This window comes from Sorex fumeus, unplaced genomic scaffold (assembly GCF_029834395.1).
Source record: "Sorex fumeus unplaced genomic scaffold, SorFum_2.1 ptg000061l, whole genome shotgun sequence".
Lineage (NCBI taxonomy): Eukaryota > Metazoa > Chordata > Mammalia > Eulipotyphla > Soricidae > Sorex > Sorex fumeus.
This window is the reverse complement of record NW_026606118.1, coordinates 27,629,354-27,651,061: the sequence shown is the minus strand read 5'-3', so window position 1 is coordinate 27,651,061 and position 21,708 is coordinate 27,629,354. Positions and strand designations below refer to the sequence as shown.

The 21,708-nt window shown below is 46.2% G+C and overlaps 1 protein-coding gene across 2 annotated transcripts; it reads left to right on the top strand.

The window, feature by feature from the left end:
- Positions 1 to 702: 702 nt before the first annotated feature.
- TNFAIP3 (TNF alpha induced protein 3) lies at positions 703 to 17,105 on the top strand. 2 transcript variants are annotated; one of them, XM_056126271.1, is made up of 9 exons: positions 703 to 715; positions 4,200 to 4,509; positions 8,648 to 8,838; positions 9,503 to 9,650; positions 9,791 to 9,961; positions 10,970 to 11,150; positions 12,450 to 13,360; positions 13,908 to 14,089; positions 14,906 to 17,105. In XM_056126271.1, exons 2-9 carry the CDS (start codon positions 4,215 to 4,217, stop codon positions 15,188 to 15,190), a joined length of 2,364 nt encoding a protein of 787 aa, XP_055982246.1. In that variant the 5' UTR covers positions 703 to 715; positions 4,200 to 4,214; the 3' UTR covers positions 15,191 to 17,105. The 2 variants fall into 2 exon arrangements, with proteins under 2 accessions (XP_055982246.1, XP_055982245.1); XM_056126270.1 differs by lacking the exon at positions 703 to 715 and adding an exon at positions 721 to 897.
- The last annotated feature ends 4,603 nt before the right edge of the window (positions 17,106 to 21,708 follow it).

Genomic DNA, 21,708 nt, shown 5'->3' with positions numbered 1-21,708 from the left:
CAACAACACTCAAGGCCAAAGTGGACGCCACTTGCAGGACCGGGGAAGCAGCTGGCCGCGGTGGGCAAGTAGGACCGACCGCGGCTTGCATGCATCTTGAGCTCGAAATCCCCGCTGCGGGGTGGGGGTGGGATCACGGCTGACACTGCACAGACGCTGCGGACTCTACCCATCACGTGCGCCGCGCCCGCGATTCGGACCCTAGACTGCGCGCTCCAAGGGGGGCGCCGGGGTGTTTTTTTCGGGTTTTCTTGCTTGCTTGCCTGTTTCCCTTCTCGTTCTCCCCCGTCGCTGCTTTTCTGCAGAACGAAGGCTGAGTAGGGGTAACAAAAAAAAAAAAAAGACCCGATTTGCACTTCCCATAACTACGGTTTCCACAGGGAAGTGACGCTGCGCACCGCTTCCGAAAGGCCCAGGTGACTCACGCGGGGACACCCCGGGGCGGGGCCGGGGCGGGGCGGGGCGGGGCGGTGCGCGCGAGCTGCGCCCCCTGCTGGCCACGCGGCCTCGGGGCGTCCCCCTCCACCCCCCCTTCGAGAAAGGCGCCGGCGCGTCACGTGACTGGAAAGTCCCAGTGGAAATCCCCCACACTGCGTGCTAAAACGAAAGGGAAGAAAGAAGAACCCTCAGTCTGCCTGCAGCTTTGCACCGCGCCAAGCGCTGCGCGCGCAGGCGGAGACGGCGTCCTCGGGGAAGCTCGCTGCTGCAGCTGCGGGTACGACTCACACCCCCTCCCTCCAGCTGGCCTGCGAGCGAGCCCCCCAGGTCCTCGGGCTTGCCCATGGGGCGCTGTCTCGGTCTGGCCTCGAACGAGAAGCCTGCTGGCGGCTTGCGCCTGCCCTGACACGGACTTGGGACTTCGGGAAAAGGATCGCGCGGTTCCCCGCATCCCGAGAGGTAACCGGCGTCACTGTGCCCTCTGCTGCTGGCTGGCTCCGGCGCTTCTTGGGGTCGGGACTGCGGGTGCGTTTCTCTCCACCCCACCCCACCCAGGCTACCTGGCGGCTTTGGCTTTGCAGCGCTCCCTCCTGGAGGGGGAGTTTTCATTTGCACGGCGTGCACATCGCTTGGGAAACCCTGGGAGTTTGAGGTCGCCGCGCCAGATGTTGCGGTGACAGCTTGGGATTCTCTCCAGCACCTGCCGTGCCTTTCAGTAGTGCAGGGGCTTGGAACTGCAGCGGCGGGTGGAGGGTCGCGACCCCCCAGAGTCCCTCGGGCGGGCGGCCGTCGCTACTTTGATCTTTTTCGTATCTTTGCTATTATCAAGCGCTCTGCATGCTCACGGCCACGTAGACCTTGCAGAGTCGCTGTGGCTTCTTTCCAGATTGTGCGGAATCGGACCACACGGGCGGGTGGGGTGCGGGGGATGCCGGGACTCCTTCAGGTCGCCTGGCCAAGGGCACATGCAGACCCCAAAGTTCCGTGCAGGTGGTCTCCGTCTTCCGCAGAATGGAGCTCACTTTTTTTTTTTACTCCCGTGGCAATAGTGGGAGAGAAATATGCAGGACATGGGTCAGCCTTGGGGAGGTGGAGGCTCCAATTTCTGCAGCCCCCTACTCCAACCTGAGCCAGCAGTCAGACTGTCTTTGTCAGCTCGGGTCCTTCCACATCCTGCCACCTGGTCTCTCAGGAAAGCGGTGGTATTAAGTTAGGAAGAAGCTCAGCTCTTTTTGAGAGCGCTTTGTTTTGAATTCTCCCTGCCTCTGATCTTCTTTCCATGGAAAGCCAGTCTGGTCAAGTGTCTCCAAGGCAGCATCTGGGGGGCAGGGCAGGGGTGAGCACTGCTCTTTTAAAAAGCTGGGCAGCCACAGCGCTCAGACCCCAGGTTATGAAGCAGCGGCTTACCAGTTAAGGTTTCATTCTCACGGGCTAAGGTGCATCTTTGGCTTTTGCAGATTCTTTGAACAACTTCAAATTTTCTGTGCAAAAGTGTGATGTATTTGTCACAAAACTTTTTTTTTTCAATCAAGAATATAACACGCATGTAAAATAAATGTCAAGTAGTATTGCATGCTTAGGGCAGGAAGGACATCGATTCATTAGACACATGCAGGTTTTTTTTTTTTATCTTAAGTGTAGGAATTGAGCTCTGGACTGTGTCTGTCTTTCAAGGAGGTAGTTCTGCAAGGTCCTGCAAGATAAGAAATTACAAGTGACAGTTGCATGCTGTATCTATGGTTTGCAACTCTCACTATTTGAGATCTTTGCTGAAAATGATCCAGTCAGGAAAACAAAATTAAAGACCACACCAGCTGGCTGAACATCTTTCTACTGCCCACCTGTTGCCAGCTGAGGGCTACCTGAGTTGCAGTCATTATGAAAATAGCAAGGGACAGGTGTGAAAGGACCCAGTCTCTTTAACAAAAACTCTTCCCATGGGTAGCCGTGAGCCCCAGCACGACCTGCACTGTGTTTCTGTTGTCTGAGCTTAGTTAGACCCAGGTGGTCCTGTGATTCGAAAATGGTTTGGAGTATGGTGGTCTTTGAAGTTCAGCTCCATTTTCGAGCAGGGGCTTGGAACCAGTAGGGGGCCAGGCAGTGCTTTGAGAGGGGATGAATGAATGACATCATATTTGTCTTGCCACAAAGAAGAATAGTGTGTGATGTTCCTGTGCCTTTGCCTTGTCAGTGATTCTGCTGATTTTGCCTAGTTATAGCCACAGGGAATGGCCGACCTCAGTGGAAGGACTGTCATCTAATCCAGAAAATAATTTCTCCCAAACCTCCTGTTACGATCAGATTAAGAATCTCCATCCAAAGCTACCAGCCAAAAAACTACTCCAAGGGAACCTTGGGGGTGCAGGTGGGGGCATCTAGTTCAACTCTTTTCTTTGAGAAGGCCCCAAGAATTTTGTTCTCTTCCCTCTCCGATCCATACTTGGAGCAAGTGAGCCTAGAACTGCTCAGAAGTGGCTTCCCCAAAATCTAGGTCTCTTTTCCCTCTCGTATAGGTATAATGTCTTTCTCAACCTGAGGCTTGCTCCTAACAATTGTACATAGGATTCAGGAGTAGAATTGACCATTACTCTGAAACTTCCTTGAGAAAACCTGCCATACTCTAAAATCTCCTTCTCTTCCACATCCAACTGAGGTTTCTAGATTTCTGGAGAGAAACCCCAAGTAAGAGTCAGGCTCTGCACACAGCACTGCCCCACAGAGACCCCAAGGGGGCATGCATTGCAGATGCTGGTGTCTGATCCAGTCCTCTTTCCATGCATCTGGCTTGAGCTCCTGGCTAAGAATCCTTTCCTTGTCTGCTTCTGTACATTCATATGTTTCCACCAGTCATTATACTTGAAGATTTCAGGGTGAAGAGGAGCTGGGAAATGCACCTGAGTACTGCTGCATGGAGAAAGTTGCTAAAATTTGCCTGATAGTTGAGTTGAACTCCTTGAGCTCCCATATCTATGCTTGGCAGTGCAGTAGTTCTCTTCTGTGTTTTCCTTCTGTTGCATATTCAGAAACTCAGCAGAGTTTCTGAAATATGTGGATTATGTGCTTGCTCTCCACATTGCAAAGCATCATGCTGGAAAGTGACTTTGGGTTATAAAACATTCAGGATTTCACTCTTTGTGGGCCTTGTAACAAATCTTACCAAAATTAAGAATAGCTATTTCTCTTGGGGGCCAAGAAAACATTCCCACCAGCATCTTTGGTGATACTATGAATTATCAGGAATTTCCACAAAATACTCAGTCTTTCCAGAGTAGGAACTTTGAGGCAAGTGGGACTTCCTGCGGGGAGAGGAGGGAATATCGGGAAGGAGTTTCCAACTTGTTGGGACTATTCTGCTGCTCACAACGGTACTCCCACACCCCCCAAAAGCCAGCGGCTGACCCAGAGTGGCCTCGGAGGGAGGTGGGTGGGAGTTGTCTGGGAGGCACTAGGCCCATCGCTGACAGACTTGGCTCCCGGACAAACTTTACTGAAAACACGGGTTATTCCCCTCCTCTTCAGTCCCCACTCTCCGCCTTCCTTCTCTTGTTTAGACTAATCTTTAGAAGTGATGTAACTTAAAACAGTCCAGTGTGAGTTAATCTGTGGAGCCAGTGAGTATCCTGAGAGTAGAGGTGACTAACATCTCTTGCTTACAGATTAGGGTAATGAAAAGATCAAACACTGGGGTTTCCTGCAGGCAGGTATATAGGGGTGGGATCGGTGCAGGCCTAACGGAATGCTTTCGTGTCCCTCCTCTCCAGGCACTGCAGTACACCATGGCCGAGCAACTCCTTCCCCAGGCTTTGTATTTGAGCAACATGCGGAAAGCTGTGAAGATCAGAGAGCGAACGCCAGAAGATATTCTTAAGCCCACCAATGGAATCATTCATCATTTTAAATCCATGCACCGATATACCCTGGAAATGTTCAGAACTTGCCAGTTTTGTCACCAGTTTCGGGAAATCATCCACAAAGCACTCATTGACCAAAGCCTCCAGGCCTCGCTGGAAAACCAGAAGAAGCTCAACTGGTGTCGGGAAGTCAGGAAGCTGGTGGCTCTGAAAACCAACGGTAAGAGCAGAACGTTGGCTTTTGTCTAAGGGGGTGGGTCCCAGCGTGCTCCTGCCTTGAATTTTTGTATCGGAGACCTACATTCAAATCTCTTGAGGTCCTCGAGAGTCACTTAAGTAGAGAAACTCCTTCAGGGGCACGCCATCCAAGGAAGCTTGTTGGGCGACTGCTTTGATGAAGGGTATTTTCTGATTGTGCGTAAGGAACTGTCTACATTGAGACTCAGATTTATTCTTAACACCCCATCTATCCTCTTAGCTGACTATTGTGCCTAATTCTTGCATCGGTTTGAATCATCTGTAAATTACCCTTCCCTGGCCAGTAATGGAAATAGTCAGTGGCTTTAAGTTCAGAGGGAAAGCATGGTGTGAAACACTGGTATTAGTGTTGTTTTTCACTGGCTTTGAAATTGCGTGTGACCAGGGCCTTCCACTTGAATGATGGCATTTCATGGGTTGACAAGTGAATGGTGGTTGATGATGAAGGCTCTCCGTCGTTTTGTTGTCTGCAGTCCTGTGAGATGTAATGGGAAGATAGCAAGGTCCTTCGCACAGTGGTTAGACCACTACTTTGTTATTCTTAGGAATTCCTCAGACTAATGTTTCTTGTTGTCTGCGTCTGTCTGTACGTTTTACAGACAGTGACGTTTTCCCACTAGTAGCTGTTTCCTGTTTTAAGCTAGACTGTTTTGTTTTGTTTTGTTTAATTACTTCCTTTGAGCCAGAGGTAGTATAGTATGTCCATCATAGAGACATCCAAACATACCATTTTACATAGATTCAAAATGCTACTTTTATAGCTGTAGTTGGTTATTATAAGGAACGTATAGCCTGACCAAGATTAATTAAGTGCTTATGGCCTCGATAAAGTACAGATCTTAGCTCAGTCCTCTACCCTCCCAATCAAAACTGTACAACCAAGAATAGTAAATCCTTGCTGACAATGAGCTGGAAAATATTTAATTTAATGAACTTAATTAGTACATTAACTTTGGCCATTTTTGACATGGGTGACTTGGAATGATTGAGGGATATTGGCTTTTGTTTCCTTAGTTTTGCTTTGGTTCTGGAGAGTCTTGTGGATCATCCCAACATCTTGCTTATATTTTTGATGCATAGATTCTTAGAAACATCGGAGAAAGAAATCTGAAGATAGCTAGTGTTTATATTGTTCTTGGCATTAAATCAAGTGATGCCTAGAAGTAGGTAATTATGTTAAGTCATCATTGAGAGGTTTATATTTCTGACAGTTTGTGGTTTTAACTCTCTCCATTCCACTACAAAAAAAAGAGAGAGAGAAAGAGAGAGAGGGGGATTCAATCTTGGAACAGTTGGAATCAGAGTTTTGTATCTGCATGAAAGAAGAATCTGCCCAATTAGAAATATTGTGAAATGAAGAAAGCCTTATTATCATTAGCAGAATTAACTGACACTTTAGGCTTAACTTGGTCTATTTCCTTAAGGGAAAACAAAATGGAACATCCATAGTAAACATTTGCTCTGAGAAGATAGGTTATTTATAGCAACAAATATGCTCAGGACCCATGAAACAGCAACACAAGTGCATGTGATAGCATTTTCTGGGATTAGAGGCTCAAAATTCTTTTATTTCCCCACTTTCCAGAATTCTTTAAGATTGAAAAAATTTTGAAAATGAAAGAAATGATGTTTAGGGGAGGGACTAAGCATGACTTCTTTGATTTTTGTGGACACTCTGCTTTTTTTTTAAGCCTTTCCACCTCCTCGAGGTGAGTTCTTTGGAGTCCAGAGTCTGTCTGGGGAGAGGGTACTTGATAAGTTTGTATTTGAGGATATGAGACCGCGGTGAATGAGGAAGGGAGTAGATGCCTAAAATTGAAACTTCATGTGAAAAATCCCAGTGTCTATTGGCTGCAGCGATTTCACTTGTATAATGAGTAGCCCCATTCCAGCTCACCCTGGCCACACCCACTTGGAAAGTCCAGGGTGCACTTCGCAGTTTAAATGTCTACACACCAGAACAAAAAGTACAATACTGTTGCTCAATTGCTAGTCAAATAACTTTGCACTGGGGAATTCCAGATGTTACTTAGGGAATTTTGTACTGGTGCATCTCAATAAAGAACTGAAAGTCAGCGCAAGAAGAAGAAGAAGAAGAAGAAAAAAAAAAAACCTTATCTTTGCTCTAGATTTTGCAAAGGGGAAATTTCAACAGAATGCATTCGCGGCCACACTTGTGCCAAGACCCAGGGCTTGAGCTATCTCTTTTTTGTTCATTTGTTTGAATACTTAATTAACTTGTCTTTCTAAGTGTGTAAATGGAAGGGATTTTGGCTTGCAGATATTTTTGAGGAATTTTTTTTTTAAATTTAGTTCAGTTGCAGATGGACTATAATTAAAATTGGAGGAAATTTTGAGTAATTTTATTGCCTGAGATAGAATAATATAAGAATAATTTACTTTTTAAAAAAAAAAAAAGAAAAGAAAAAGAAAAGAAGGACAACAATGTCCTTGCTAATGAAAATTTAGAACTTAAAATTTTTTGCCACCAAGGGCTAGGGTTATGACTAATAAGACCACCCTATTTGCTCCTGTGAACACTACGAAGAGGGACCCTCAAATACAGCGCTGGGGGAACCTCAGAGACCACTGGATGCGACCTCCTTAGTAACACATTCCACCAAATCTTTATTGCTTGGAAGATGGTGGGGGTGGGAGGGACCAGTGTCCATGGGTCATGGATTTTTAACCCCATATAAGCAACATATTAATAAAGAAAATCAGATCTTTTTCTGAATGCTCAGACTTCTTACCAGGCCAGCCTTAGACACTGATTTCTTTTTCAAGGTAGACATAAGGCACTTTGTAATGTGGCAAACAAACATGCATTGCTGAGAAGAAGGGGGCGCAGATCGAGCTGGGGGCTGGGCACTCTTGCTCAGCCACACTTTGTAGACTAGGAGAGGAAACTCCCCGGCCCCAAGGCTGCAGTGGAATGGTCAAGTCATTTACCACTGAGTCATAGGAGAGCGGCCCTGCCTCATCCACAGAGCCAGACAGCTTCCTGCTTGGTGCCTGTGCCCTGTGTACTCTCTGGTAGCATCAGGGAGCAGTGGCACCAGCTTCCTGGCCAGCCCGAGATGTTGGGGGCAAGAGGGAGTATGCTGTTAAGATCTCAGCCCGTGCCCTTGTTTCAGAGCGAGAACAAATACTTAGTGAGGTGAAGGACTTTCCCTTAAGGCCAGCGACACAGAGGAGGGTCTGCCAGGATCGGCTTTCTAGTGTCTGGTTTCCTTACTGTCATTCTTTAAAAAATAGGAGGGACATTGGGGGCTATAGAGCTAGAAAGCTGGTAAGGAAGCCAGGTTAGAGCTCCAACATCCCCAGACGGCCCCCTGGGCCCTGCCAGGAGTAATCCCTGAGCTCAGAATCAGGAGTAAGCTCTGAGAAACTGGCCCAAAGCAAAACAAATCAAAACAACTTGAAAAAAATATTAATAATAATTAGAATGACAGAAGGAAAACCTCAATTGTCTGGAATCCAGTGGAACAAGCAGTCCCGGCTTCTGTTCTGAGTGCGGATAAGGGACGGCAGGCATAGAGAAATAGTCCAGCAGTACTCTGCTGGCCTTGCAGGCAGCCAACCCGGTTCCATCCCCCGGCATGGGATCTGTATGGTCCCTCAAGCCCTGGCACGAGTGATACTGAGCCCCCATGCAAGGCCGGTGTGACCCCAAAACCAAAACAAAGTCAATAAAGAATAGGAGGGCTCCAGCCATCAAGGGGAACTGGGTCATGCCATTGACATTAGTGACTTAATAAACCTTAAGGATTGAGAAGAGGAAAAGGAAAGGGGACTCTGTGTGTGTGTGCGTGTTGCGTGTGTGTGTGTGTGTGTGTGTGTGTGTGTGTGTGTGTGTGTGACAGAGAGACAGAGAGAGAGAGACAGAGATTTGTTTCCTTAAGGCTGTCACCACCTCAGGTGAAATGATATCCACAGGCCCTGGGACTCACAGATGAAACCAGTGACATTGGACAGATGCTCCCTGGGACCCCCCTTTGGGCTCCTCACGGGGGAATGGGTTTGTTGGGAGGAGTGGGTGGGACTTTTGTGACTGGAATGGCTGGAGGATGGCCAGAATCAGCTTCCTTCCTTCTCAGGTGATGGAAACTGCCTCATGCACGCGACTTCTCAGTACATGTGGGGTGTGCAGGACACAGACTTGGTCCTGAGGAAGGCTCTCTTCAGCACGCTCAAGGAGACGGACACACGCAACTTCCAATTCCGTTGGCAGCTGGAGTCTCTGAAATCGCAGGAGTTCGTGGAGACAGGGCTTTGCTATGACACTCGGGTACGTACAATCTCTCTCTGAAGGCTCTGGACAGAATTCCAGGGAGGGGGGGCACCCAGAGAGGCCCATGACCAGCCCTGTTCTCGAGGAATGTGTGATTTCCTAGGTCACATGAACTGGGCTAATCACAGCACAGTCCCTGAAAAACCCCGGGCGTTTGTCAGTGCTGCGGCTGCAGGGCCGCAGATGGCCAGCAGTGGCTCTCTGCTAGCAGCAAAATCTTGAGCAGAAAGTCCCCTGACTGTGGCCTCTCCCCTGGGTGGACTGCTCATCTTTCTGTTTGATCGCCTTTGCATGATTTACTAAGCTTTCCTAAGCCCAGATGCATGCCTGCACAGTCTCAGTCACAAGTTTGGGATTTTTATGTACATTTGGATAAAGGACTTCAAGGTCATGCCTCGTCACAGATTTTTTCTGAAGGCAGGTGCTATCCCCAGCCTCCCCCACAGTTGGCCTTTGCTTTGTAGTGGGGGGGAGGGGAAAGCAAAGGAAGGAAGGCAAAATGGGGAGGAGGGGGCAGGAAAGGAAATCATTTGAATGATGATTTCAAGAAAGGGGAAAAGTGAGCTGAGTTATAGAAATGAATAATGAGAGTCAAGTCGGAGTGATTTCTTAAGAAAGAATGCATTCAGTCCTTTTCCTTCCTTCCTTGCTGTATCCTTAGAATTGGAATGATGAATGGGACAACCTCATCAAAATGGCATCCACAGATACCCCAGGGGCCCGAGGTGGTCTCCAGTATCATTCCCTGGAGGAAATACACATCTTTGTCCTTTGCAACATCCTCAGAAGGCCCATCATTGTCATTGCAGGTGAGAGACTTGTTTGATTCCAGTGCCATTCTGCTCCTTAGGGAAAACCCAAACTGACAGAAGTACAGGGAACTGTATCTGCACAGATTTTGGTGCCAGTCCACTGAAGACCCTCTCTCTCTGTCTCCTTTCTGAAACAGACAAAATGCTGAGAAGTTTGGAATCAGGTTCAAATTTTGCTCCTTTGAAGGTGGGCGGGATTTACTTGCCTCTCCATTGGCCTGCCCAGGAATGCTACAGATACCCCATCCTCCTTGGCTACGACAGCCAACACTTTGTACCCCTGGTGACTCTGAAGGACAGCGGGCCTGGTAAGAAAATGAGATATGGACTCAAATTAGTCGCTTCTGTTAGCTAACGATGTAACCTGTTCTCACTGGACATCCAGGTTTGCTCTTTATGGGCATATTCTACTTTAAGTGCAATACTTTTTACAGAAATGTATTTTTCTATTTGCTTACAATATTAAGCAATACTCTAATTCTAATTCTGCCCTCCTTTTCTATGTATGACTTGGTTTAAGCAAGTTAGTTGTGAGTCAGATATACAAACGCACACACATACACACACAGAGATACTGCTACAATCATTGCTACTTTTACAACATCAGTATGAGACATTTATCTTTTTTTATTATTAATAGCACTTGAGGTATCATTGGTTTATAGCATTATATAAGTTTCAGGTAAATTGCAGTAGAATTTAGCATTCGTATGAATACTCCACCTCAGGGTTCCCACCAAAAGTCTACTTTAGTTGCCATTACCATCAACCCGTGACAAATTAAAGCCTGCGGTTTCCCCACATAGAGCCAGTAAGTGTCTATTGGGTCAGCTGTTATGGGAATAACTTCTTGTGCGCAGGCACAGTGCTAAGTGCTGCAGATAACGGAATTTGGCTTCATCCTCATAGCATCTCCATAGGCTGGAAGCACTGGCAACCCTATTATACAAAGGAGGCGGTTGAAACTCATAGAGGTTAAGTCTGAGTCTCACTTGCCTAGTGCCACAGAGCGTGGTGGTGGCAGGGTCAGTATTCCAGCCCAGTTTGGTCTGATTCTCAAGCTTGGGGAACTAACCGGCAGTGGCCATTGCCTCTAGGCTACTCAGTGATCTAGGAGCTTCCTGGAAACCATGAATTTTATATTAGTATTTAGCATGTACTGTTTGTTTTCCATCTGTGTGGTAGGGCTAGATAATTTTTCCATTGTCATTGAATTGTCTTCCTTTCTGTGCTTTAGCTTTGATCCTTATGTATGCGACCTCACATTTCATTTCTGTTCAAACAATGTTGTGCATATGTGCCATTTTCTATCCTAGAAATCCGAGCCGTTCCACTGGTGAACAGAGACCGAGGACGGTTTGAAGATTTGAAAGTTCACTTTTTGACGGATACTGAAAACGAGATGAAGGAGAAGCTGCTGAAAGAGTACTTGACGGTGATAGAAATCCCAGTCCAGGGCTGGGACCACGGCACCACGCATTTGATTAATGCTGCAAAGTAAGCAGTGTGATAGCTTAAATCTATGTCCTTCCAGGCTGGTTGAACTCCAGCCTCTTAACTTGTTTGCCATTCCAGTGCAAAGTTTCACAAATCTGGCTACTTCAACGTGAAGCTATTTCAGAGGCGTATGCCTCAATGCAGGCAAGATCATTGCGAGGTCTACTAACTGGTTTCCAATGGCAAAGTGTAATTTATCCATAAAGATTTCCCTGAGTCTCTGGACTCTGAGAGAACTACAGTTTGTTGAAACTATGTTTACATCAAAGACTGTGGACTTTGCTTTTTTTGCCTCCCCCCCCCCCCCCCAACTAATCGTCCCAATAATAGTACTAGCCATTGAAAATTCCTAGAATCTAAAGCTTCTTTCCCATGACTCCATGACTTTTTAGTTATGGTGGGTATGGCAAGCATACACATAATGTCAAAAGGCTGTCAAAGGTGTGTATGTGACAGCCATGTCATTTTGCCATATGAAAGGGGGAGGAGAGACTCAGAATGCATATTATACAAGTAACAAAATCTTAAGCTCTAGCTTTGCATTCACAAAAGGCCTGTTTGGTTTTTTGTTGTTGTTGTGTTTTTGTTTTTGAACATCAAATGCACCAGGGTTGGCCATCCTGGCAGCATAAGGAAACCAGTTATTAAGAATGGAGGTGAAAAAGTCACAGCTGAGAACACATCGATAGCAACTATGATGGTGTTTGCTTCTTAGTTACTGTCCATGGAAGTTAACTCTCCCAGAGCTCAGGCTTAAAGTTATAAACAGCAGAACACAGAACAGAGCATTCTAAAGCAGTTTGTGCTATAAAGCACATGACTCTCAGTGAATATTCTGTAGAATGTTTGACTAGAAATTTGATCACTGAGAATTTGAAAAGTAAAAATGACTTTTTACAAGAGACATAGAGTCATAAAGAGTAAAGATAGTCCTAGAGTCGCCTGTTGTTTAGAATCATCGGTAATATGAACTGGAACAAGATTTATTCAATGAGACTATAATGGTCAACAGAATAAAGTATCAGCAAATTAAGTTCAATCCTATTTGACTGTAAAATATGTTGACAAATACATGGGACTGTGTTTCATGAGAGGTACAAACTCTTTATTAAAGGCCTAAATTTCAGTGGATGGTGATAAAGTGATTTGCCATATCCATGTTCTAAAATTTTGCTATAGAAGCAGCTGATATAAAATTGTGTGTGTCTGTTTGTGTGTGCACACACACGTGTGTGTGTTTGTGTATTTGTATATCTGTGTTTCTGTGTGGAGTCTTATATATCTCCTTTTGGAATTTAGACTGGATGAAGCTAACTTACCAAAAGAAATCAACCTTGTGGATGACTACTTTGAACTTGTCCAGCACGAGTATAAGAAGTGGCAGGAGAACCATGAACAGGGGCGAAGAGACAACCAAGCTCCCAACCCTCAGGATCCTTCCGTTCCCCAGCTTTCTTTCATGGACGTAAAATGTGAGACACCCAACTGTCCCTATTTCATGTCCGTCAACACCAAGCCCTTGTGCCACGAATGCTCAGAGAGGCAGCTCAAGAACCAAAACAAATCCGCCAAGGTGAATCCCAAGCTGGGCCCCGAGGCCCTCCCTGGCATGGTGCTTGGAGCCTCCCGGGGTGAGGCCTTGAACTGGAGTCCAGAGGAGCCGGCTGGGGGGCCTCGATCGGCCCCACCCACAGCACCCAGCCTATTTCTGTTCAGTGAGACCACGGCCATGAAGTGCAAGAGCCCCGGCTGCCCTTTCACCCTCAATGTTCTACACAATGGATTCTGTGAGCGTTGCCACCATGCCCGGCAACTCAATGCCGGCCGCCCTCCGGACACCACGAGGCACATGGATCCGGGTAAGTGCCAAGCCTGCCTTCAGGATGCCACCAGGACGTTTAATGGGATCTGCAGTACTTGCTTCAAAAGGACTAAGGCAGAGCCCTCCTCCAACCTCAGCTCTAGCATCCCTCCTTCCTGCCATCAGAGGTCCAAGTCAGACCCCTCACAGCTCATCCAGAGTCTCTCCCCGCATTCTTGCCACAGAGCTGGGAACGAGGCCACCTCTGGCTGCCTCCCTCAGGCTGCCCGAACTCCAGGGGACCTGACGGGGACCAGCAAGTGCAGAAAAGCCGGCTGCATGTACTTTGGGACTCCAGAAAACCAGGGCTTTTGCACGCTGTGTTTCATCGAGTACCAAGAAAATAAACGTGAGTGTAAATGGGTAATCAATGATTGATGGGCCGGGCCCTGTTGCAGAAGCGCTGCCTCAAAGGGGGTGTTTGTTCCTCAGCTGCCAGCAATGAGCTTCCTGTGGACAGGCAGGTAGAATGTGGCTGGCATGAGAAGTTCACAGTTGTCCTCTTCATTAGATCATTTCTTTGGTGCCCGGAATGTATAAGCAAGGGGCCACATCAGACTTCTCTTGAAGTGTCAAAATCAGGAGAAAACTCTGCACTGATATTGCAGGGTCTCTAATTCCAAAGGAGGCGCCGATAATGTCCATGTTTGCTCAGTAGCTGTTGCCTAAGTCACTTGGGCAGCCTGTTCCGAGTGAGAATCTGCCAGAGCAAAGGGGTTTCAGTAATAGCCAGACTGTCCTCTAGGGTTTGCTGGTTCTAGGAAAAGCGGCTGTCTCACATGCATTTAGCGCTCGCCCGATCTGTTCTTGGAAGCCAGTTTTGTCCTCTGATGTCAGTGTCTGGATCTGCCTGGTGACCAGTCTGTGATACTGATGAGTTGTCTGCTCTCTCATAGATTTTATTGCTCCCTCGGGCAAAGTCGGACCCACCACCTCTAGGTTCCAGAACACGGTCCCCTGCCTGGGCAGGGAATGTGGCACCGTGGGAAGCACTGTGTTTGAAGGATATTGTCAGAAGTGTTTCATTGAAGCCCAGAATCAGAGATTTCATGAGGCCAAAAGGACTGAAGAGCAGTTGGTAAGACGTTTTGTGGTACTTTCCACACTGTGGGCAGGTCTGGGCTACAGCCTTGGCTTCCCTCTGAGATAAACAAATTTGTCACCCTTCCCAGTCCCAGGGAAGAACCTGGGTGGGGAGGGAAGTTCTTGTGGTCCCCAGGGTGAAAGTACAGCAGTTCCCATCCATTTCCATAGCCCAGGTGTACTTTGGAATTCATTCAAATCAGCCACAAAGACCTCTTGAGCATGAGAGTCTTAAGGGCACCAGCATCTCAGGGACCCGCAGAACTCCTTTTGGTCTTCATTTGGGGGCCATCTGCAGTGCAGTGCTGGGAATCGAACCCAGGCCGCCCATATACAAAGCATTATACTAGCGCTTTGAGACATCTTCCTGGGAGCAGACATCCTTTTCATCACCCTGTATGGTGAGACAGGAAGAGAAGGCAGAGCAGCTCCAGTGCTGCCACTTCAGAGCGTAGATGAAAAGTCAACCCTGACTAGCGATGCCTCTCTAGGTGTTTACTGGATTGCAGGGGCTCGGCCTAACCCAGGGCAGCTTTTTTCCAAAGCAAACTTGAGTCCGGAGCTCGCTTTGCTGGTTTGGTTAGGAAGGTGGGGTCCGTGGCCTCACTTCGCCTGCCTAATGATGGGTGGGTTTTCATGGGGATAAGGAGGAAGTAATTTGTAGATTCAGAGCCCCGGGTCTCCTCTTCCCTTGCTCCGGCAAGGGATCCTAGTACTCCCCGAAGGTCTCTGAGGAAACCACCTTTTCAGATGCAGTGATCCATTTGCTCTGTGTTCTTCCTGACACTTTTCTCTCTGCTCTTCTCCTCAGAGATCCAGCCAGCGCAGAGAAGGGCCTCGAACTGCACTGAGCGCCCCCCGACCCAAGTGTGCCCGGGCCTCCTGCAAGAATATCCTGGCCTGCCGCAGTGAGGAGCTCTGCATGGAGTGTCAGCACCGGAGCCCGCGGGTTGGCGCAGGGACTCACCGTGCCGAGCCTGTTCCAGAAGAGCCCCCCAAACAGCGCTGCCGAGCCCCAGCCTGCGATCACTTTGGCAATGCCAAGTGTAATGGCTACTGCAACGAGTGCTTTCAGTTCAAGCAACTGTATGGCTAAGGGGACACAATGGGGCCAGCACCCCCACCAGGAGGGGTCTCCTGCTCTTTGTCAACGTGGTGCTATGCTCCCAACGCTCTGATGCTGCCGGAGGGTCAGCCCCTGCCACAGTGAGGGGGCAGCTCCGAAGGTGTCTTTGCACAGAGAAGGGGACACTCCGCTCTCTCCAGCAGGGCCTTGAATCTGGTAGCTGGGAATGTCCCGAGTCAGGAGCAAAGCTGGAAGCCAGGTCCGCATCCAGCCTGGGGCCGCTCCTCAACTCACCGGCAGAAGGCCCGGAGCGTAGGGGCTGGGACGGCTTGCGAGGACACGGCCTCGTGCCTTTTTGGAAAAAGGGAAAGGACGCACAGTCCAATGGGATTAAAGAGATCCCAAGCCCTTGCCGCTGACCTCCTGCATGCAGCCTTTCCCAGAGAGGTGACGCTGACACCTGTCTGGAAAGGCGTCGCAGGTTTTCTCCAGAAGCTTGGAAGCTCAGGGAAAATGGACATATTCAGGGTGTCAGGAGTTAATGATTTTCCCCTGCCCGCCCAGTCAGTTCCTTTCCTTGTGGCGGAAGCAGAACCATCCACAGACTGTGATTCCGAGGCTGCTGAGACTGAATTCATTCACAAAGCCAACAAGCTGCTCTTTACAAATATGCACCTTTTCCAAAACAAAACAAACAAACAAAACAGATGATTTGAGTGGGAAGAATTGTGACTCTATGGGTTATCACTGTCTTCTCTTCTGAAGAGGTTAGCTTGAACTGAGTTGTGCATAGATGGTGTGTACATAGAGAATACGCCCTTATATTATGAGGGAATCCTTTTTATTATGTGGGGAATGCTGCCCTAGAGGGTTAAGTAGGAAGACTGAATAATAATAACCTATTTTTTGGTTGTTGTTGGGGCAACACCTGTCTTTGTAGTTCAAATGGACTCTACTGGCTGCCTTGTTTAAGAGGAGCGCCCTGCTGTGTCTGTGATTTACCTTATTTATTTTATTTTGAACTGCAAGGTTATTTAAATGAAGATGTTTCTTCTGCTCTGGGGGAAATGCTGAGGTGCTTTCTTGAGCTCACATAGTTGCTTTGAGGGATGTCAGAGAACCAGGCAAGTTCCTGATGGAGACCGGGGAAGTCGGTCCCTTAGGAGACGCTGGTCACCTTCCCCAGGAAAGAAGGAATTGTTTCAACCGCACAATCTCATTCTGCTTCATGAAAGGGGCTGAAGACTTCCCAGTGCACCCATCAGAAACTGTTCTCTGACATGTCCCCTTCTCTCTGAGGACCCTACCTCCTTACAGATTCCAAAGGAGCAGGGATAAAATTGGAGAAGGTCAAGGGAAAGTGGTGACCTTTTGTGATGGTTTTAGTTGCTGGGCTAATGCGGTGTTCTAGAGAGCCAGGCACTGCACCCTGGAATCTGGTAACACCATCTGCTTTAGGACCAGCACCATCCTGACTCCCTGAGTCTGAGAAAAGTTCTTTCTGTCCTTAGCTCGCAATTTCTCTCTGTGCTTTGTGTGATTGTCATTCTTTCTTCTTTATCCTTTTTGAGGGCGGGGGCGTCAGGACTCTGGGCCTGAAAATATTTGCGATCTCCCAATGCCATTGCCTTTGTGTGGTTTCCACCCAGGGTGCAGTGTGTCCCTGCCCCTACTATGAAGCTTGCATTTCTTGCTAAATATTTTAAATAAACTTCAGTGTTTTCATCTAGTTCTTTTAAAGTTGACCTTTGACTATTTTGTGTGTATGGATATTTTCATTGTTAATGTGAAAAAAGGAATTATTTATACTTATTATAGAAAACATTTGAAATTTGCACATTTAGTTGTCCCTAATAGGATGCTGTTTACTCTGTTAGATTTCTTTACATTTTTCCTCCATAACTATAACTTTTCACAAAAGCCCATGTTAAAAAAATAAATTATTTCAGAACAAATACTCATGTTTTCTGTTTTGAATGGGGAAAGGAAAAACGCTTATTAAGACTGTGATTCCCTGCCCTGCCACAGAGGCAGGGTGGGATGGGGAGGATGGGGGGTGGGAGGGATACTGGGATCCGTGGTGTTGGGAAATGGGCACTGATGGAGGGATGGGTATTTGATCATTGTATAATTGAAACCCAAGCACAAAATTTGTAAGTCTACAACTGTACCTCATGGTGTCTCACTAATAAAAATTTTTAAAAAAGACTGTGATTCCCAGGGCCAGCGAGATAGTACTATGAGTACCAATCTTGCCAAGCATGCTGCCAACCAGCTGGTTTTGTCTCCAGCACCCTGTATGGTTCCTAAGTATTACCATATGTAGCCCACAAACAAATCTCTGATTCCCAAACTATTTTGCCCTGTATCTGAGAAGTGGAAAGTTTTCTCTTGTTCCTGAGTAGTAAGGAAATTTCCTAAAATTGACAATGGCATCAGGGCTTTGAGACTGGAACCTTGCAGGGAGTAGGGGATACACACCACGACCCTTTCCAGGAAATGAGGAGGTCCCTGTACTGCTCAATGACTCCTGCCCCAAGCCTCGAGAAAATGGGGAAAGGGCAAACAGGAAGGAGAAGAGAGAAACTGGAGAAGCAGCAGAAAGGGAAAAGGTCCAAATCAGATGCTGGTGATTGAGGCTGGGATGGCCATGAAGAGTGGTAACACCAGTGTCCTGGAAAAATTATTCAACTGGATAATTTTGGTTAATTGATTTTCCACACATTGCAAATGTTCCCAGAAAGAACGGGTTGCTGAGGACTAGTGAGCAGAGAGGATTTTTTTTTTCAGTTCCTGGAACATTTTCTTCCTTTTAAACCTATTTTTTAAATTGATGTAGCGTTCTATTAAACATTACCTAAGTTTAGATGTTGCTTCACTTTATAAGAGTTTGGGTTCTGTTCAGTGTGCTGTTAAAGTTTACTTCTTGATCATGTCAGGAGATCCTGTCTGCTAGATTTTAGAAACTTGTTCTTAAAAAACTACAGTTTTTCTGACCTTCAAGAAGGTAGTGAAGGAGGACAGAAGTTACTGGTCAAGTGCCTGCCTAGCGTTCATTTCCCAGTGGCACCCCATATGCCCAGTGCAATCCTGGTGGCACTGCTTTTGGTGATACTTGTAAGAGAAGTGTATGACATCCTGTGCGCATGTGTGAACACCACAACTGAAGTATGCAACCCCCATAAGCACCACAACTAAGGATGTGAGCACCACAACCACACAAGTAGAACACAATGACAAAGGAAAGGGAGGGGAGATTTTTTTAAATTTTTTTTAAATTTTTTTTTCTTTTTTTATTAGTGAAAAACCATGAGGTACAGTTATAGGCTTACAAATTTTGTGCTTGGGTTTCAGTTATACAATGATCAAGTGCCCATCCCTCCACCAGTGCCCGTCATCCATCCCCAAGGGTCCCAGCATCCCCCCCAGCCCCCGCCTCCCCCCCGTCCCATCCTGCCTCTGTGGCAGGGCATTCTCCCTTGTTCTCTCTCTCTTCTTTTGGGTACTGTGTTTTGCAAGAGAGGCTTTGAGTGGCAATCATGTTTGGTTTATCGACTACTTTTAGCATGCTTCTCCCACCCTGGGAGGGCCCTCACAACACCCTTCATTTGGTACTCTCTTCTTCTCTATCTGAGCTTCCTTATCACCTAGAGCCTGTGGCTGGCCTTCCATTCATGGAGCAAAATTCCTGGTACTAATCTCAGCCATTCCTGGGTGTTAATCTCCCTTTTTGTTGCTTTGTGTTCCCCAGATGAATGCAATCTTTCTGTGTCTATCCCACTCTTTCTGACTCATTTCGCTTAACATGATACTTTCCATGTAGTACCACTTGTATGTAAATTTCATAACTTCATCTTTTCTAACAGCTACATAGTACTCCATTGTGTAAATGTACCAAAGTTTCTTTAACCAGTCATCTGTTCTTGGGCACTCAGGTTTTTTCCAGATTCTGGCTATTGTAAAGAGTGCTGCAATGAACAAACAATTGCAGATGTCACTTCGACTATACCTTTTTGCCTCTCTGGGATATATTCCCAGGAGTGCTATAGCTGGGTCAAATGGCAGATCAAATTCTAATTTTTTGAGAGTCGTCCATACTGTTTTCCAAAAGGGTTAGACCAGCCGGCATTCCCACCAGCAGTGAAGGAGGGTCCCTTTCTCGCCACATCCGCGCCAGCACCTGTTGCTTTTGTTCTTGTGGATGTGGGCCAGTCTCTGTGGTGTGAAATGCTAGGACACAAAACATACCTCAACAGAATCAAGAAGATAGAAATAGTATCAGCCATCTTTTCAGACCATGATGCACTGAGGATAGAAGTGAATCACACAAAGACACGGAGAACAAAATCAAACACCTGGAAATTAAACAACTCGATGCTGAACAATGAGTGGGTCAGGAACGAAGTCAAGGATGAAATCAAAAGATACCTGGAAACAAATGAGAATGAAGACACAAACTACCAGAACTTATGGGATGCAGCGAAAGCTGTATTAAGGGGAAAATTTATAGCTCTGCAAGCCTATCTTAAGTCGATAGAAACGATGCACATAAACAATTTGACCTCACAGCTCAAGACCTTAGAAAAGGATCAACAGAAAGAGCCTAAATCAGGCAGAAGGAAAGAGATCATAAAACTTAGAGCAGAAATCAACGACATGGAAAACAAAGAAACAATCCGAAAGATCAATGAAACCAAGAGCTGGTTCTTCGAGAAAATAAATAAGATAGATAAACCACTAGCAACACTCACAAAGAAACAGAGAGAGAGAACCCTAATAAATCGAATCAGAAATAAGAATGGGGATATCACAACAGAAACTAAAGAAATTCAAGAGATCATAAGAGACTACCTTGAAAGTCTGTATGCCACGAAACACGAGAACCTGGAAGAAATGGATAAATTCCTGGATTCCTACCATCTCCCAAAGCTGAATCAAGAAGATATAGAGTACCTGAATAGACCTATTCACATCAAGGAAATTGAAACTGTAATCAAAAGTCTTCCCAAAAACAAAAGCCCAGGCCCAGACGGATTTACTAGCAAATTTTTCCAAACATTTAAAGAGGATCTATTGCCAATTCTTCTCAAGCTTTTCCAGGAAATTGAAAAAACAGAAACTCTCCCAAACAGCTTCTATGAAGCCCATATCTCTCTAATACCAAATGGAAACAAAGACACCACAAGAAAAGAAAACTACAGGCCAATATCCCTGATGAACACGGATGCGAAGATTCTCAACAAAATACTAGCCAATAGAATACAACAACTCATCAAAAAGATCATACATCATGACCAAGTGGGATTCATCCCAGGGATGCAAGGATGGTTCAACATTCGGAAATCAATCAACATAATCCATCATATCAACAAAAGAAAAGATAAAAATCATATGATCATATCAATAGACGCAGAGAAAGCTTTTGACAAGATTCAGCACCCATTCATGATGAAAACCCTTGCCAAAATGGGGATAGAGGAGACTTTCCTCAATATAGTTAAAGCCATCTACCACAAACCTACAGCAAATATCATCCTCAATGGGGAAAAACTGAGACCCTTCCCCCTAAGGTCAGGGACGAGACAAGGATGCCCACTCTCTCCACTACTGTTCAATATAGTACTGGAAGTACTTGCAATAGCGATTAGGCAAGAAAAAGATATTAAGGGCATCCAGATAGGGAAAGAAGAAATTAAGCTCTCACTATTCGCAGATGACATGATACTATACTTAGAGAACCCTAAAACCTCTACCAAGAAACTCCTAGAAACAATAGGCTTGTATAGTAAAGTGGCAGGCTATAAAATCAATACCCAAAAATCCATGGCATTCCTATATGCAAATAGTGAAAGAGAAGAAAGTGACATCAAGAAAACAATTCCATTCACAATTGTGCCCCAGAAAATCAAGTATATAGGAATCAGCTTAACTAAGGAAGTAAAGGACCTGTACAAAGAAAACTACAAAACGCTACTTCAGGAAATAAAAGAGGACACGAGGAAATGGAAAAAATATCCCCTGTTCATGGATGGGGAGAATCAACATCATCAAAATGGCAATACTTCCCAAAGCACTGTACAAATTCAATGCAATCCCTATAAGGATACCCATGACATTCTTCAAAGAAATGGAGGAAACACTCCTGAAATTTATATGGAACAATAAGCCCCCACGAATAGCTAAAGCAATTCATGGGAAAAAGAAAATGGGAGGAATCAACCTCCCTAACTTCAAACTCTACTACAAGGCAGTAATAATTAAAACAGCATGGTACTGGAACAAAAGCAGAGCTGCAGACCAATGGAACAGAGTTGAATATACTGACATTTCCTCCCAAACATATAATCATCTAATTTTTGATAAGGGGGCAAGAAAAGTGAAATGGAGCAGGGAAAGCCTCTTCAATAAACTGTGCTGGCAAAATTGGACGGCTACATGCAAAAAAGTGGGCTCAGATCTCTGCCTAACACCATGCACAAAAGTAAGATCAAAATGGATTTATGACCTCAACATCAGACCAGAATCCATAATGTTTATTGAAGACAAAG